The sequence below is a fragment of the Carcharodon carcharias genome, chromosome 1, assembly GCF_017639515.1.
Source record: "Carcharodon carcharias isolate sCarCar2 chromosome 1, sCarCar2.pri, whole genome shotgun sequence".
Lineage (NCBI taxonomy): Eukaryota > Metazoa > Chordata > Chondrichthyes > Lamniformes > Lamnidae > Carcharodon > Carcharodon carcharias.
Window position 1 is genome coordinate 197,223,513 of NC_054467.1, and position 18,291 is coordinate 197,241,803.

At 42.7% G+C, this 18,291-nt stretch overlaps 1 protein-coding gene across 3 annotated transcripts in view; it reads right to left on the minus strand.

The window, feature by feature from the left end:
• The window catches only part of gba2 (glucosidase, beta (bile acid) 2), a 97,029-nt gene that overhangs the window by 63,372 nt on the left and 15,366 nt on the right, over positions 1–18,291 (minus strand). For 2 of the 3 annotated variants that reach the window (XM_041187310.1, XM_041187319.1), the window contains exons 4-6: positions 16,184–16,402; positions 12,890–13,129; positions 2,722–2,824 (exon numbers count right to left, since the gene is read on the minus strand). In XM_041187310.1, coding sequence (XP_041043244.1) covers positions 2,722–2,824; positions 12,890–13,129; positions 16,184–16,402 — 562 coding nt within the window. The remainder of the gene's footprint in view (positions 1–2,721; positions 2,825–12,889; positions 13,130–16,183; positions 16,403–18,291) is intronic. The other variant, XM_041187327.1, reaches the window with a different exon arrangement.

Here is an 18,291-nt window from a genome sequence, read left to right on the forward strand (position 1 = left end):
TATGGGATACTTGCCTTTATTAGCAGAGGCATAGAATATAAGAGCAGGGAGGTTATGCTGGAACTGTATAAAACGCTGGTTAGGCCACAGCTAGAGTATAGATGCAGTTCTGGAATCTGCATTATAGGAAGGGTGTGATTGCACTAGGGAGTGTGCAGAGGAGATTTACCAGGATTTGCCGAGGCTAGAAAGTCTTCGTTATGAGGAGAGATTGGATAGACTGGGGTTATTTTCCCTGGAGCAGAGGAGATTGAGGTGTATAAAATTATGAGGGGCATAGATAGGGTAGACAGGAAGGAACTTTTCCCCTTGGTGGAGGGATCAATAACCAGGTGGCATAGATTTAAGGGAAGGGGCAAGAGGTTTAGAGGGGATGTGAGAAAGAATTTTTTCACCCAGAGAGTGGTGGGAATCTGGAACTCACTGCCTGAAAGGGTGGAGGAGGAGGAAACCCACATCATAACATTTAAGTATTTGGATGTGTCCTTGCAATGCCATGGCATACAAGACTATGGGGCTAGTGCTGGAAAACGGGATTAGAATAGTTAGGTACTCGTTTGACCGGCACAGACTCAATGGGCTGAAGTGCCCTTTTCTGTGCTGTAGACCTCTATGACACAGATGCCGCTCTTCAGCCAGTTTGATTCACCATGCGAGATCAAGAAACATCTGAAGGCACTGGGTACTGCAAAGGCTGACAGTGTTCCGGCAATAGTGCTGAAGACTTATGCTCAAGAACTTGCTATTTGCCTAGCCAAGCTGTTCCAGTTCATCTACAACACTGGCTGTGTGGAATATTGCCCAGGTATATCCTGTACAGAAAAAGCAGGACAAATCCAAACCGACCAATTACTGCCCCATCAGTCTACTCTCGACCAGCAGTAAAGTAATGAAAGGGGTCATCAAGAGTGCTATCAAGTGGCACTTGCTTAGCAATAACCTGCTCACTGACGCCCAATTTGGTCTCCGCCAGGGCCACTCAGCTTCTTACCTCAGCCTTGGTTCAAAGATGGACAAAAGAGCTGAACCCCCAAGCTGAGGTGAGAGTGACTGCCCTTGACATCAAGGCAGCATTTGACAGCAAGGAGCCCCAGCAAAACTGGAATCAATGGGAATCGGGGGGAAAACTCTCCGCTGGTTGGAGTCATACCTAGCACAAAGGAAGATGGCTATGGTTGTTGGAGGTCTGTCATTTCTGCTCCAGGACATAGCTGCAGGAGTTCCTCAGGGTAGTGCCCTCAGCCCAAACATCTTCAGCTGCTTCATCAACGATCCTCCTTCCATCATAAGGTCAGAAGTGGGGATGTTCACTGATGACTGCACAATGTTCAGCACCATTTGCGACTCCTCAGATACTGAAGCAGTCCAAGTCCAAATGCAGCAAGACCTGGACAATATCCAGGCTTGGGCTGACAGTGGCAAGTAACATTCGCACAACACAAGTGTCAGGCAATGACCATCTCCAACAAGAGAGAATCCAATCATCGCCCCTTGATGTTCAATGGCAATACCATCACGGAATCCCCCATTATGAACACCCTGGAGTTACCACTAACCAGAAGCTGAACTGGACTAGCCATATAAATACTGTGGCTACAAGAGCAGGTCAGAGGCTAGGAATCGTGTGACGAGTAACTCACCTCTTGACTCCCCAAAGCCTGTCCACCATCTACAAGGCACAAGCCAGGAGTGTGATGGAATATTCCCCACTTGCCTGGATGAGTCCAGCTCCCACAACACAAGCTTGACACGATTCAGGACAAAGAAGCCCGCCTGACTGGCATTATATCCAGAAACATTCACTCCCGCCACCATTGATGCACAGTAGCAGCAGTGTGTACCATCAACAAGATGCACTGCTGGAATTCACCAAGGCTCCTTTGACAGCACCTTCCAAATCCACAACCACTATCATCTAGAAGGACAAGGGCAGCATACAGATGGGAACACCACCAAACTGGAAATTCCCCTCCAAGTCACTCACCATCCTGATTTAGAAATATATTGTTCCTTCACTGTCACTGGGTCAAAATCCTGGAGCTTCCTTCCTAACAGCATTGTGGATGTACCTACACCACATGGACTGCAGTGGTTCAAGGCAGCAGCTCACCACCACCTTCTCAAGGGCAACTAGGAATGGGCAATAAATGCTGGCCCAGCCAGTGAAGCCCACATCCTGTGATTGAATAAAAAAAAGCCTCTCTCTCTCTCTCTCACCAACTCAACGTTAACAGTATACCACTGCTTCACATGCCCATAGCAAAGAGTTACAGACCTTCAGTTGTGTCTTTGGACCTTCTTGTCTCTTGCAAGCTGTTCTCATTTTAAATCTGCTTTCTGCAGCTTTTGTCTTTTTAAGCCTGAAGCTTAGAGCCTTATTCTCTGCCCCTCACTCTTAACTTCATTAACAGGACCTTTTCCAGGTTCATGTCCTTCCTTTGACTAGATGGTCTTCTTTGGACTTTCCCCTCTTCCAGTCCCCTGGATTTTTGGGTTTATTTCCTTAGCTTGGGACTTGCTGTCAGTCCCTCTTGCTCCAGTGTCTCTCTGGCAGCTACTTTCAACCAATTTTAGGCTGGAGCTGGCTATCTGCCCCTTCTAGGTGGCTTGTGTTTGGCAGCTGTCTTCCAAACCATAAAGATAAAGTTTGTATGCCAATTTAGAAGGAAATGCATTCAAAATCAGTAAAGCCACTTTAAAAAGTGCTTAACATACACATACCTGGTAGAGACTCCAATTTCCCATCTTGAAACAGATCTTCCCAGATTTCTTGTCCCAGGCCATTTGGATTAAATTCAGTCTGGTGACTAATTTCTAAACCTTGCTGTTTAAGAAACCAAATTGGAACTCAAATTAGCCTTATATTGTAATTTTATATATAGAAAAAAATTCATAGAGGCACTAATTCTCACTGTCGTGGAACAACGTAAAGAAGGACATTTCTACTTTCAACTGAGAAAGAAATATGGCTGCAGAACATAAAAAATATTATGCTATAAATTTTATAATCTGGCCACACCAAACTCAGCAATCTTCTAGAGCATTACCCAATAGAAGACATCCATCACGCAGTGCTGGATAATTATGTGGAGGAACCACACATACAGCAATATCCATTGAAGACAGAAAGACATTTCTCACATTCATGAGCCACTGTAAAGATCTGGCTGCTTTTAACAGTGGAAGTACATTTAAAACCTTTGGCTGAAAGATGATAGTTCTCGTGAATATGGATATAGTAGCATATGTTACTGGACTAGTAATGGAGAAACCTGGACTAATATACCAGAGAACCATGGCAGTTTGAGAATTTGAATTCAGATCTAAAAATCTGGAAATAAAAAGCTGGCATTAATCAACGTGATAATGAAGTTATCCGAATGTCATGAAGGCCCAACTGATTTACTACTCTCTTTTGGGGATGGAACCGCTGGGCCTGATTCCAACTCACCCAATCTATTCAGAGTTAAAAATTGGCTCCTTAGTGCCCTTATCCAGTTAGGTCTATAGATGACTGAAATCCTACCAAGTAGTTGACTGTCCTCTGAGGTCACCTAGCAAGCCACTCAGTTGTATCAAACTGTGACAGCAGTCCACCACCATCATCTTAGAAGATAAGAACATGAGAAATTAAAACAGGAGTAGGCCATTCGGCCCCTCGAGCCTGCTCCACCATTCAATAAGATCATGGCTGAACTTGTGTTTCGATTTCTACTTTTGCATCCAACCCTGATAACCTATGATTCCCTTGCCTAACAAGATTCTATCTACGATAAAAGCAAAATACTGCGGATGCTGGAAATCCAAAACAAAAACAAAAATACCTGGAAAATCTCAGCAGGTCTGACAGCATCTGCGGAGAGGAATACAGTTAACATTTCGAGTCTGAATGACTCTTCATCAGAACGAAGAAATATAGAAATGAGGTGAAATATAGGCTGGCTGAAGGAGGATGGGACAGGTAGTGTTGGGTAGAGGGCCAGTGATAGGTGGAGGCAAAGAAGAGATTGCCAAAGATGTCATAAACAAAATGACAAAGGGGTGTTGACGGTGGTGATATTAGCTGAGGAATGTGTTCATGATGACATTAAGGGTTTCATCAGGATGAGCAAGATAGCCCTAGTGGGGGTGGGGTAGGGAGAAGGGATCAAAATAGGCTAAAAGGTAGAGATAAAACAATGGATGGAAATACATTTAAAAATAATGGAAATAGTTGGGAAAAGAAAAATATATATTAAAAAAATATATAAATAAAAAATTATAAATTATTGGAAAAAAGGGGATCGGAAAGGGGGTGGGGATGGAGGAGAGAGTTCATGATCTAAAGTTGTTGAACTCAATATTAAGTCTGGAAGGCTGTAAAGTGCCTAGTCAGAAGATGAGGTGCTGTTCCTCCAGTTTGCGTTGAGCTTTACTGGAACATTGCAGCAGGCCAAGGACGGACATATGGGCATGAGAGCAGGGTGGAGTGTTGAAATGGCAAGCAACAGGGAGATCTGGGTAATGCTTGCGGACAGACCGAAGACGTTCTGCAAAGCGGTCACCCAGTCTCCAATGTACAGGAGAGCACACTAAGAGCAGCAAATGCAGTAGACTAAATTGAGGGAAGTGCAAGTGAAATGCTGCTTCACTTGAAAGGAGTGATTGGGCCCTTGGACGGTGAGGAGGGGGGAAGTAATGGGGCAGCTGTTACAACTTCTGCAGTTGAATGGGAAGGTGCTGTGGGAGAGGGCTGAGGTGTAGGGGGTGATGGAGGATTGGACCAGGGTGTCCCAGAGGGAATGATCCCTGCATTCCGCCGGGAGCAGGAGGTGGTGAACGGAAGATGTGTTTGGTGGTGGCATCATGCTGGAGTTGGCGGAAATGAATGTGGAGGCTGGTGGGGTGATAAGTGAGGACAAGCGGGACCCTATCATGGTTCTGGGAGGGAGAGGAAGGTGCGAGGGCGGATGCGCGAGAGATGGGCCGGACATGGTTGAGGACCCTGTCAACCACAGTGGGTGGAAAACCTTGGTTATGGAAGAAGGAAAACATGTCAGAGGAACTGTTTTTGAAAATGGCATAATCAGAACAGATGCGACGGAGGCAAAGGAACTGAGAGAATGGGACGGAGTCCTTACAGAAAGCAGGGTGTGAGGAGCTGTAGTCGAGGTAACTGTGGGAGTCGGGAAGCTTGTAATGAATATTGGTGGACAGTCTATCACCAGAAATTGAGACAGAGAGGTCAAGGAAGGGAAGGGAAGGGAAGTGTCAGAGATGGACCATGTGAAAAAATGATGGAGGGGTGGAAACTGGAAGCAAAATTAATAAATCTTTCCCGATCCAGACGAGAGCATGAAGCAGCATCGAAGCAGTCATCGATGTACCGGAGAAAGAATTGTGGGAGGGGGCTGGAGTAGGACTGGAACAAGGAATGTTCTACATACCCCATAACGAGACAGGCATAACTGGGGCCCATGTGGGTACCCATAGCCACACCTTTTATTTAAGGAAGTGAGACAAGTTTAAGGAGAAATTGTTCAGTGAGAGAACAATGAACGCCAGACGGAGGAGAGTAGTGGTGGATAAGGATTGTTCGGGCCTCTGTTCAAGGGAGAAGCGGAGAGCCCTCAGACCATCCCGGTGGGGGATGGAGGTGTAGAGGGATTGGACATCCATGGTGAAGAGGCGGCAGTTGGGGCCAGGGAACTGGAAATTGTTGATATGATGTGGGATGTCAGAGGAATCGCAGATGTAGGTGGGAAGAGACTGGACAAGGGGAGAGAGAGAATGGAGTCAAGATAGCAAGAAATGAGTTCCGTGGGGCTGGAACAGGATGACACGATTGGTCTGCTGGGACAGTCCTGTTTGTGGATTTTGGGTAGGAAGTAGAAGTGGGCTGTCTGAGGTTGGGAGACTATGAGGTTGAAAGCTGTGGAGGGAAGATCTCCAGAGGAGATGAGGTTAGTGACAGTCCTAGAAACAATGGCTTGATATTCAGTGGCGGGGTCATGGTCCGGGGGAGGTAGGAGGAAGTGTCTACGAGTTGACGCTCAGCCTCTGTGAGGTAGAGGTCAGTGCGCCAGACAACAACAGCACCACCCTTGTCAGCATGTTTGATGACAATGTCAGGATTGAGCCTGAGAGAACAGAGTGCAGCAAGTTCAGCAAGAGACAGGTTAGAGTGAGTGAGAGGAGCAGAGAAATTGAGACGGCTGATGTCAAGCCGACAGTTCTCAATGAAAAGATCAAGAGCAGGTAAGATTCCAGAGGGAGGGGTCCAGGTGGAGGGAGAATATTAGAGGCGGGTAAAAGGATCTGTTGAATGGGGAGGGGACTCCTGCCCAAAGAAGTGAGCACGGAGACGAAGGCGGCAGAAGGAGAGTTCAGCATCGTGCTGAGCCCGAAATTAATTGAGATGAGGGCGTAAGGGTATGAAACTGAGTCCTTTGCTGAGCACTGAACCTTCAGCAGAGAGGGGAAGGTCAGAGGGTATGGTGAATACTTGGCCAGGGCTGGGATTGGAAGATGGGATGGAGACAGAGGGACAGACAGGGTGGAGGGTCCTGGATGGGCTTTGGTGTCAATGAGTTGCTGGAGCTTGCGTTCCTTTGCACCTTAAAGAAAGAGACAAAGTTTCTTGTTGAGGCATCGGATGAGACGAAGAATAAAATTAAACTGGGGGCAAGGACAGCTTAGAGATAGGGTGCGTCGGTGCTGCTGGAGGCAGAGGTTGAGTGTGTTCATATGGCGGCACATGGCACCGAGCGTGGATCTCAGGATGCGACGAGAACAGCAGTCCGAGGAGCGTTGTATGTCCCGGAGATACCTGTAATCCTGAGTTGGTTCCAAACATGAGGGATGGAACTTAAGTTGGAACCACTGGGGTAAGTCAGAGACAGTCACTGAGGAAGGAAATATGGCTGTGAAAGCGAGTTTTAGTGAATGCCTTGTCAAACACCAGGAGAGAAGTGGAAAGCATTGAAGGTGAACAGGGCAAAAGAGACAGGCGGAAATCCTGTTGGAGAGAAGTGCAATACTTCTTCAAGGTAGGCATTCCTTGAAGAGAAGTGGCAGTCAATTAAACTCTAACATAAAAGCAAAATACTGCGGATGCTGGAAATCCAAAACAAAAACAAAAACACCTGGAAAATCTCAACAGGTCTGACAGCATCTGCGGAGAGGAATACAGTTAATGTTTTGAGTCCGAATGACTCATCAACAGAACTAAGAAATATAGAAATGAGGTGGAATAAGCTGGTTGAAGGGGGGGGTGGGACAGGTGGAGCTGGATAGAGGGCCAGTGATAGGCGGAGGCAAAGAAGAGACTGCCAAAGATGTCATTGACAAAAGAACAAAGGAGTGTTGACAGTGGTAATATTAGCTGAGGAATGTGCTCATGATGACATTAAGGATAGAAAGCAGGACGAGCAAGATAGCCCTAGTGGTGGTGGTGGTGGTGGTGGTGGGGGGGGGCGGGATCGAAATAGGCTAAAAGGTAGCAACAAAACAATGAATGGAAATACATTTAAAAATAATGGAAATAGTTGGGAAAAGAAAAATAAATGTAAGTAGAATCTATCTACCTCTGCCTTAAAAATATTCAATCCACCATCTTCTGAGGCTGGAAATTCCAAAGTCTCACAACCCCCACTCTGAGCAAAATATTTCTCATCTCTGTCCTAAAAAGGGCGACCCCTAATTTTAAAACAGTGGCCTCCTAGTTCTGGATTCACCCACAAGAGAAAACATCCTTTTGACATCCATCTTGTCAAGGCCATTCAGGATCTTGGAGACTTCAATCAAATCACCCCTCACTTTTCTAAACTCCAGCCCAGTCTGTCCAACCTTCCCTCATAAGACAACCCACTCATTTCAGATATCAATCTAGTAAACCTCCTTTGAACCGTCTCCAATGCATTTACATCCTTCCTTAAATAAGGAGACCAAAACTGCACAGAGTGTTCGAGTTGCGGTCTCACCAATGCCCTGTATAACTGAAGCATAACATCCTTACTTTTATGTTCAATCCCTCTCGTAATAAAGGATAGCATTCCATTAGCCTTCTCAACTACTTGGTGTACCTGCATACTAGCTTTTTGTGACTCATGTACTAGAACACTCTGCACCTCAGAATTATGCAGCCATTCTCCAATTAAGTAATCCTTTTTGTTCTTCCTGCCAATGTGAACAACTTCACATTTTCCCACATTAAACTGCATTTGCCAGATCTTTGCCCACTCACTCAACCTATCTACACCCATTTGCAACCTCATGTCCTTTCCACAACATACTTTTCTACCTATCTTTGTGTCATCTGCAAATTTAGCTACCATGTCTTCACTCCCCTCATCTAAGTCATTGATGTAAATCGTAAAAAGTTGAGGCCCCAGTACAGACCCCTGTGGGACTCCACTCGTCACATCCTGCCAATCTGAAAAAGGCCCATTTATGCATATTCTCAGGTTTCTGCCAGCCAGCTAATCTTCTATCCATGCTAATATGTTACTCACCTATATACCATGAGCTTATTTATTTATTTATTTTCTTTGATGTGGCACCTTATCAAATGCCTTCTGAAAATCCAAGTACAGTACATCTACAGGCTTCCCTTCATCCACTGCACATGTTATTCCTTCAAAAAATTTCAAAAAAATTGGTTAAACATGATTTTCCTTTCACAAAACCATGCTGATTCTTCCCTATTGCCTTGAGCTCTTCTAAATGTCCAGCTATAATCTCCTTAATGATCGATTCTAATGACTTCCCCACGACTGATGATGTCAAGCTAACTGGCCTATAGTTTCCGGTTTTCTACCTCCATCCCTTCTTGAACAGAGGGGTTATATTTGCTACTTTCCAATTTGATGGAACCTTTCCAGAATCTAGCGAATTTTGGAAAATTAACACCAGCGCATCGACTACCTCATTAGCCATCTCTTTTAATACCCTAGGATGTAGTCTGTCGGGACCCGGAGACTTGCCAGGCTGAAGCTCCACTAATTTGCTCAGTACCATTTCCTAGTGATTTCAATTTCACCAAATTCCTTTCTCCCGTTCACCTCCTGATTCGCAGCTATTACTGGAATGTTTTTTGTACCCTCTATAGTGAACAGAGAAGCAAAATATTTGTTCATTTCTTCCGTCATTTCCTTATTATCTACTATTAACTCACCAATGTCATTCTCTAGAGGACCAACAAGGGATGGGAAATAAATGCTGATCTTACCAGAGACATCCTGAGAATGATTCTTTGTTTTAAAACTCACAACCAAGCACTGCAAAGCAGTCAGTCAGTCAATCATTAAGCACAGCATTATTTTCCCCTCTGGTGACGCAGGCAGTATTATTTAGATTCAGAAATAGAAAGCTGTATCAGCTTTGGAGGGAGCACAGTTTAAATTCACCAGAATATCAGACTTAAAAGGATTAAATTGTCAGAACAGATTGCATATTCCTATGCATACGGAAGATCAAGCTGGTATGAAGTGGCAGATGATGGGTGCCAGGCGGATCAAATCCGCAAGGGAAACTTGGTCACGCTATTGCAACGGGTTTGTGATTTGTATTTATTACAAGGTATGCACGCTGAATTCAGAAGTAGCAAGTCCACCAAGACCTTTAGAGATTTTTAAAAATTAAATTAAAATATTTATTAACAAAATAAAAGATTCCAAGCACATACATAGACTACAATTACTTACTACAATTACAAATCCTGAAATTCCTAATTAACTTGTGTCCCAGTTGCAACCCCTTTAAGGCAACAGTCCAAAATAGATTTTAGATTTAAAGCAGAATCAGCAAGTTAACACAATACCCACTTGACAGTGGAATTCCAAATGGCTTTTCCCCACCTTCAGTTTTGTTACATAACAAATTCATGCATAAGTGGCTGGAGGCTTCATTAAGGCTATTTCACACACTCCTGTTAGATCTTACATGGCCTTCTCTCACATAGCCTTTCATTCTCCTTTATATATGTTTCTCTCTTTTTAACATGCAAATTCTATTGTGCCATATGTCTTTGAAACCGTATCTTCCTCATAATATAAAAACTTTCATGTTACTAATATTGACAGTGACCTTTGGGAAAAATAAACACACTCCTTAGCCTTGCTTATCTGGTTAGTTATGAATAGACGAAGATCCCTTTGAACTCCAACAACCCCTTTATTTATTTAAAAATGCAAATTCCCTCATTTACTCATCAGCATGTCAAGTACCTAGCTTCTTTTAATTATTTAAAGCTTGCAGTCTACTCGACTCCAAATGTAATTAAATCACACAGTACAGACCGAACTGTACTTACCCCCATAAACCTACTTCACAATAAGCTAGAAAAATATTATGAAAATTATACCTTTGTCACAAAGTGATGATCTAATTGAGGTGGTTAAGATGATCAAAGAAGTGAGGGAAACAATTTCCTTTAATGGTATAACGCAGGTCAAAGGGACATAAAATTAAAATTAGAACTAGGCTGTTTAGGGGTGATTTCAGAAAGAACTTCCATACACAAAGGATAGAAGAAATCGGGAACCCTCTTCTTCCCCCATCCTCCCCATGAGGCTGTTGAGGTTGGGTCAAATGAAAATTTAAAAGCTAAGATTGATAACACTCTTGCCTAACAAAAAATTAAGGGTTATGGAACCAAAGAGGGTAGATGGAGTTAAGATACGGATCCACCATAAATTCAACTGAATGGCAGGACAAGCTCAAATCACTTATTTCTGGTCATAGAGATGGACATCAATCAGAATAGCAGCTAGTCAATTTTAATGTTGGCGTTTTTATAAAGGCAAAAAAAATATCTGTAACCAAAATACACTAGCGGAGATAAACAGCCCGACAAAATAAAATGCAATAAATGGAGTGGAGAACATTATTCTAGCTTCAGGAAAAAAAAAGTCGGTCTTATGAGCACAAAGTTTTTAAAATGGTTATGACTAGCAGCCATGTGAATCAGGCAGTGTCACCAAACTTTGAAGTTGATATTCTGAAGAAATGTCATCATTCACTTTTTTTTTTTAGGAACAGAGACCAGTCTAAGTTCTACAGTTAAATATGTAAATAGTTGTTTGGTGGTATAGAACTTGAGTATTGTTGAAAAAAAATGAAGAGAGCATGTCCACACGTTGTGCCTTCAGCTAGAAAGCTTGAAGGACAGCCATTCCATGGTTCATTCCCCAGGGCAATGCCTAGACCTGACTGGTTTGAATTTAAACAAAAGCATGGCAGTTCACTACTCCCTGGTGCATTCTCCATGGCAATGCCTCTACCAGAGTCCACTTGCAAACCAATCAATACTCTCTTCGCATGCAGTATAAGTTGGTTGTTCCCTTTATTATTGGTATTTTTCAGAATCTGTCCTGATGAGTGCAAGACAAAAAGTTTTGACAGCATGGCTCTATTATCGGCAATGCTTTGAAGTTAATATGTAGTTTCTTCCATTAAAGTGCTTTAAATTTGAACCATTTTTTACAAATCACAGAATCATAGAATTTTAACAGCACAGACGAAGGCCATTCAGCGCATCGTGTCTACACCGGCTCTCCAAATGAACATTATGAATTAGTGCCATTGCTCTGCCTTTTCCCCATATTCCTGCACATTGTTTCTATTCAAATAATCATCTAATGCCCTCGTGAATGCCTCGATTGAACCTGCCTCCACACACTTCCAGACAGAGCCATCTGGACCCAAGGCACTCATTGTGTGAAGAAGCTTTTTCTCACGTCACATTTGCTTCTTTTGCAAATCACTTTAAATCCGTGCCTTCTTGTTTTTGATGCTCTTATGAACGAGAACAGCTTCTCCCTATCTACTCTGTCCAGCCCCTTCATGATTTTGAACATCTCTATCAAATCTCCGCTTAGCCGCCTTCTCTCCAAGTAGAACAGACCCAGCCTCTCCAATCTATCCTCATAAAGTTTCTCACCCCTGGAACCATTCTTGTAAATCTCTTCTGCACTCTCTCCAATGTGGTCGTATCCTTCTGATAGTGTGGCACCAAGAAAGTACACAATACTCCAGCTGAGGTCTAATGAGTGTCTTATATAAATTCATCATAACCTCCCTGCTCTTGTACTCTATGTCCCTATTAACAAAGCCCAGGATGCTATATGCTTTATTAACTCTGTCTACCAATGTCAGGCATTGTTTCCTTTCATCATGAAAATAATTTTGAGATAACTAATTTTTTGCCATTTTGTCAGATTATTCTCTTTTACAACACAAGATTTACTTATAAGCAACTAATAGCCTGAAACTATCATCCTTATTTTATGCTCCAGCCTAAAGGAGTACAAGGTTCCCTGAGCAAAAACATATCAAAGGAGATATGCATCCACCTGCAGAGCTTGAAAAGAAAACGCTGATTAAAAATTAAACCACCAGCACACAAATTAAAAAGAACTTTTATTGAGAAAGATGGATTGGAATTGCAAAACACTATTAAACCAGAGTCTACTTCTTCCCTGCTCCTGAACTCCCTGACAAACAGGGCAGTTTTACCAGCACTCAGTCCATAGCCTTAGTCTGCATTTTGCAATCAGACACGTGACAATACAATTCAAGTGAATTCTCGCCACTTAGTGACTTCGAAGAGGAACTCTGAACAATTTTTCCCTTAAAAGGTGGTATTAGTTTCTGCCTTAAACACTCTGTGGCAATGCCCCTACAGCCCTTTTTTTGAAAATGTCTTCAAACTTCTCTCCACTCTCAATAACTATTTTAAATTGCTGACTCTCATGTTATTGACTCCCCAATCAGATGATGCCAAGAGGTCAGCCAGACTAAGTTGGCAGAAATATATAGCAATTAAGAACTACAGTATATGAAAAAAGACATTCTATAGCTCTAAATTTATACTGAACTCTGGAACAGTAACACTGTGCAACACACTCACCTTACGCCGGGCTGAAATTGCCATGGTATAACTATTTACACTGACAGAGTGATGCAATAACACTCCCGAAATGTGCTCCCCTTCTTTATCCAAATGAAATGGTTCATTCCAGTGCCCCCCTTTCTGATCATCCTTGGTTCCAGAACCATTCCTCAGAGTAAACATGAGCGAAACCTCTAGGTCATCTTCATTTTGGTTTTCAATTTCCCATACAAAGACCCCAACTGGCAGACTAGTGTCCTGGAAGACAAGCGATATATTTGTTAAATTCTTTCCACTTCTTTTAGCCTTTTCAACTAAAGGCAAATGCTAAAATGTTCAAGGAACTTTTCACAGCTTACTATTCAAAACGTAATTTCATTTGACAGCAAAACAAAGACAGAATTATTTATAGAATCAGTTTCCATCACCTTTTCAGATAAAGCACTCCAGATCCTGAAAGCGACTGAAGACATTCCTCCTCGTCATCGGCTAGATCATTCGTTAGTGATTTTAAATCTATGACTGCTGGTTGTTGAACTACTTGCCAGAGGGAATGGCTTTTTTCCCCCCATCAAAACCTCTCTATCTTAAACCACAAATAGTTCACGTCTTAGCCTCTATTTAGAGAAAATCAGTCCCAACATAACTAAAGTCCTTGATAGGTCAAATGTTGACAGAAGCAGATGACCTCTGGAATCAATTTGCATCGAACAATGCACTAACGAGGTATTCACTAGACCCAGAGCGGGACATGGGTCCCACTAGGTCTACCAGAAGTACTCCTTGTGGCATTCTTCAGATGACTTGGGAATGCCCCAGTTCCGCCCTATACTATCATAACATAAGGGGAGTGTAAAAGGAAGTATCTATATTCCTGAATCATGATTTTCTGTCGAGTCTAAATGACATGAAAAACTGACAAATCCAGAACCTACCTTGAATTCTGACACTCTCCCTGCCATAATACTGCCCAACTTTATCATCCTCTCACCACAGTGAATTTCTATCCAATTGTCTCAAAATGAAAGTGTGCAAGATTTATCACCTAATAGACCCATCTCTATCTTCAGTCTGACTGTCTCACAGCACTGAGCCTAAACTGGTTAAAGTCAATGTCAGGCAAAGACTAGAATGAGTTATCCCTCAGCTTGTGGTTTTAGGCATCCTTCACCCCTCCTCCCTGGTGATCCACCTCAGTGGCACTAAATTCACATGGTTTATTTTTGCTCTGAATTAACCAGCACACCTGCAGTGGCTTTTCACTTCATGTTCCATCTTTGTCCACACCACCACCTCCACCCCACTTATTTCTCACATTGGTGCCCCTTAGCAAAATTATCTGTAAGCATGGAACCAGCTTTCATATGAACGCTAATGATGCCAGATTTGAACTCCCCCCTACAGTCCAAGATCCAAATCCACAACTGTTGCTATGTTGGCTAACATGAAGTTAGGGATAGGCCACAATTTTCTGCAATTCATCAAATGCCTTTGTCACATTCAGACTTAACTATTTCAATGTTCTTCTGGGCAGCTTCCCATCTTCCACAAGCTTCAGCTCATCCTAAACTCAGCAGCCATTGGGCTAAGCAGCACCAGCTCCTACTTTTCTGTCACTTTTTTCCTTGCTAAACTAAATTCCTAAAAACTCACTAGCCTACACCAGCTTCCAATGCCCCTAACATCTTCCAAATTAAAAGAGGAGAGGTTTTTTTGCGGACAGGGGTGGGGAATTCCAGAGCTTAGGGATTAAGCAGTTGAAGGCCAGGCCAGGCCAACCTTTCCTCAACCAAGATCACTTAACAGATCATTTCACTGCTGTTTGTGGGACTTTCTGCATGTAAACTGACTGCTGTGTTTCCCTATATTATTACAGCGGCTACACATCAAAAATCCTTCATTGACTGGTGTGTTTTGGAATGTCCTGAGGTCATGAAAGGCATTATATTAATGCAGGTTTTTTTCTTTCTGCTGCTAGATGGAATAGGGCAAGAAGATTTCTTTCAGTTTGGAAAGTCGATAACAAAGTCAAATTACCCCCAACAAAGTAGAAAGCTTGGAAAGACATTACTTTATATAGTCATTTTTTTTGGAAGTGTGGAATGTTTTGCCATCAGGAGTAGTTGAGATAAAAACCCTTGCATCTTTTAAGGGAAAACTGGATAAATATCTGAAGCAAAAGAAAATATCATGTTATGGGGAGACAGCAGGACAGTGGGATTTTCGATTGTTGCAGCATAGGCCTGCATTCAAACACACAAGAACAACTACTTATGTGCTATGAATTTCTATGGAAGGCCGAGGAGAATTTCAAGTTCTACAGTCTAAAGATGGCGGTCAAGGGAGAACCTCAGGGCTCTTACGTTATGAGGAAAAGTAAGCAGTGAATATAAATTCAAAGAAAAACAGAAAAGTAGAACAAAAGAACAAATTTAAACTACTGCAACAAAGTTAAATGCAGATATTAAAACAAAGCTTACTAAAAGGGCAATAAACACCTGGAATGTACCAGGTAAGTAGATAAATGTATTAGTGTCTTTTAAAACAATGCACTGAGAATGCTCGTATGTTAAAGTGATAGGTTCAATGAAAAGTGACTTTTTCTCATTCTTAACCACGTTTAAATAACTGTTTGAAAAAGTACGTCATTCATCAGTAATGTATATCACAAAAGCCAAAACTACTACCAGTTACTTGACTCGACTTTAACAAGTAGCTGAATATACCAAGAGTGGGTTGGTTAAGCTCAGTTGGCTAAGTGGCTAGAATGTGGTGCAGAATGACACAAAGGGTACAGATTTAATCCTAGCGCCAGCTGTGACAGTTCATTCGTGTCTGCCTCATTGTCACGTGCTTGATGTGAAGTGTTACCCCTCAATCTATATAACCACATATCTCTCTAACAGAGGGAGGTGCCTATGGTCCCTTGTGAACTATAGATCATTACATAAATGGATGACTTGCAATGGAAAGTACACTTGACAAATAAAGTTAGATCTGCACAGCTGAGCCATTGTGGATGAGGCCATCAGTAATTTGCACTCAGTGATACAAGAACAAAAAAAGGTCCATTCCCAGCAAGTTATAAAAGTAGTTTTAAATTCCTTGACCATTTAAAACAAAACCTACATATATGCAACTTGGTGCAGGAGGCCATTGATTAGTATCCAAATTTTTCATAAGTAAAAAACATTCAACAAATGATATCTTACCTTACAGCTTTTTTCAAGAAAATCAAGGTTTTCAAATCTCTAAGAGGTGAGAATGCACATTATGCTAACAGTAACACACTGACAACATAATAGCACTAACCATATAATTGTGAGGAATAATGGGAGATATCTGCCGACATGTCAGAGTTACATTTTGTCCAGGAAGTTTGTAAACGGTCCAAGCACGTGGATATAGGGCATGGTAAAAAGCAAACTCTCCACAGTATCCCCAATTCCAACTCTGGAGCTTGTGAGGTCTCTCAACAGAAAGCACTTGTTGATATATAGTCTGTCCATTCTTTCTTAAGCAGACAGTAAACTAGGAACACAACAGAAATCCAGGTAAGGGTCACCATACATCATATTGGTACATCCTGTTGAAAATTAGCTTTAACATAAAAGATGAACATAAGGACTTTAAACCTTGATCCAGACACTATCCCAAAGCAGTAGGTTGCTTGTTTGTGGCTCCAATTTCCATTTAAAATGAAGTAGCCATTATTCTAGAATCAACACTTACCATCAAGCACCAAAAAAGAAAATTCCATTCAGCCCAGGCCTTCCAGAGATATTGTAGATGCCACCTGTAGATGGTGTGTTGCCTCCCTGGTGCTAGGGTCCAGGATGTCACAGAACGGCTGCAGGGCATCCTGAAGGGGGAGGGTGATAAGGCAGAGGTCATGGTACATGTTGGTACCAATGACATAGGTAGAAAGAAGGATAAGGTCTTGCATCAAGAATTCAGGGAGTTAGGCAGTAGACTAAAAAGCAAGACCGCTCGGATTGTAATCTCTGGATTACTCCCAGTGCCACATGCTAGCGAGCTCAGAAACAGGAGAATAGTGTAGATGAATACGTGGCTTAAGAGTTGGTGCAGGAGGGAGGGTTTTAGATTCCTGGATCACTGGGAACATTTCTGGGGAAGGTGAGACCCGTACAAGCGGGATGGTCTACACCTGAACCAGTGCAGGACTAACATCCTTGCGGGCGGGTTCGCTAGTGCTATTGGGAGGAGTTTAAACTAATTCAGCAGAGGGAGGGGACACAAAATGTTAGCAGAATAGGGACAGTAAAACAATCAAGTCAGAGGGAGTACAGCTGCATTAAGTTTCAAGGGAGTAAGGCAAGGCTGGGTGGCCTCTACTTTAATGCCAGGAGTATTACAGGTAAAACAGATGAGTTAAGGGTGAGGATTGACACGTGGAATTGTGATATAGTAGTACTCACCGAGACGTGCTTAAGGGAGGGGCAGGATTGGCAGCTCAACATTCCAGGATATAGAATCTTCAGGCGAGACAGGGGAGGGGGGTAAAAGAGGAGGAGGCATTGCATTATTAGTTAGGGAGTCAGTTACTGCAGTAAGGAGAGATGATAACTTGGAGGGGGCATCGAATGAGGCTTTTTGGCTAGAGCTTAGGAATAAAAAAGGGGCAGCCACATTGTTAGGTGTTTATTATAGACCCCCAGATAGTCAGTGGGAAATTGAGGAGCAAATATGTGCACAATTTGCGGAGATGCGTAAAAATATAAATAATAGGGTAATTATATTAGGTGATTTCAACTTTCCCAACATTAATTGGGATAGACATAGTGTTAAGGGCTTGGATGGAGTGGATTTCTTGAAATGTGTACATGAGAACTTTTTAGGTCAATATGTAGAGGGTCCAACAAGGAATGGCGCAGTGCTGGACTTAATTCTGGGGAATGAAGCTGGACAGGTGGCTGGTGGGGGAGCATTTTGGTGATAGTGACCACAACATGGTACAGTTTAAGCTTGTTATGGACAAAGAAATAGACAAGTTGCAAAAAAACGTTTTGGATTGGGGGAGAGCAGATATTAGTAAAATAAGGCAGGATTTGGCAAGGTAGACTGGAAACAGCTACTTGTGGGGAAAATCTACGGAGGAGCAGTGGGGGGGTGGGGGGGGGTGGTGGCATTCAAAAAGGAAATGGGGAGGGTACAGGCTCAACATGTTCCCTCCTACGGTGATGGAAAGGAGTAACAAGCTCAGGGAACCATGGATGACTAGATATATTCAGGATACGATGAGAAGGAAAAGAGAGGCTTTTAGCAGGTACAAGGGAAGCAAATCAGCAGAGGCATTAGTGGAGTACAGAAAGTGCAGGGTGGAGCTTAAGAAAGCAATTAGGAGAGCAAAGAGGGGATACAAGAAAGCTCTGGCTGGCAAAAGTAGGGAAAATCCCAAG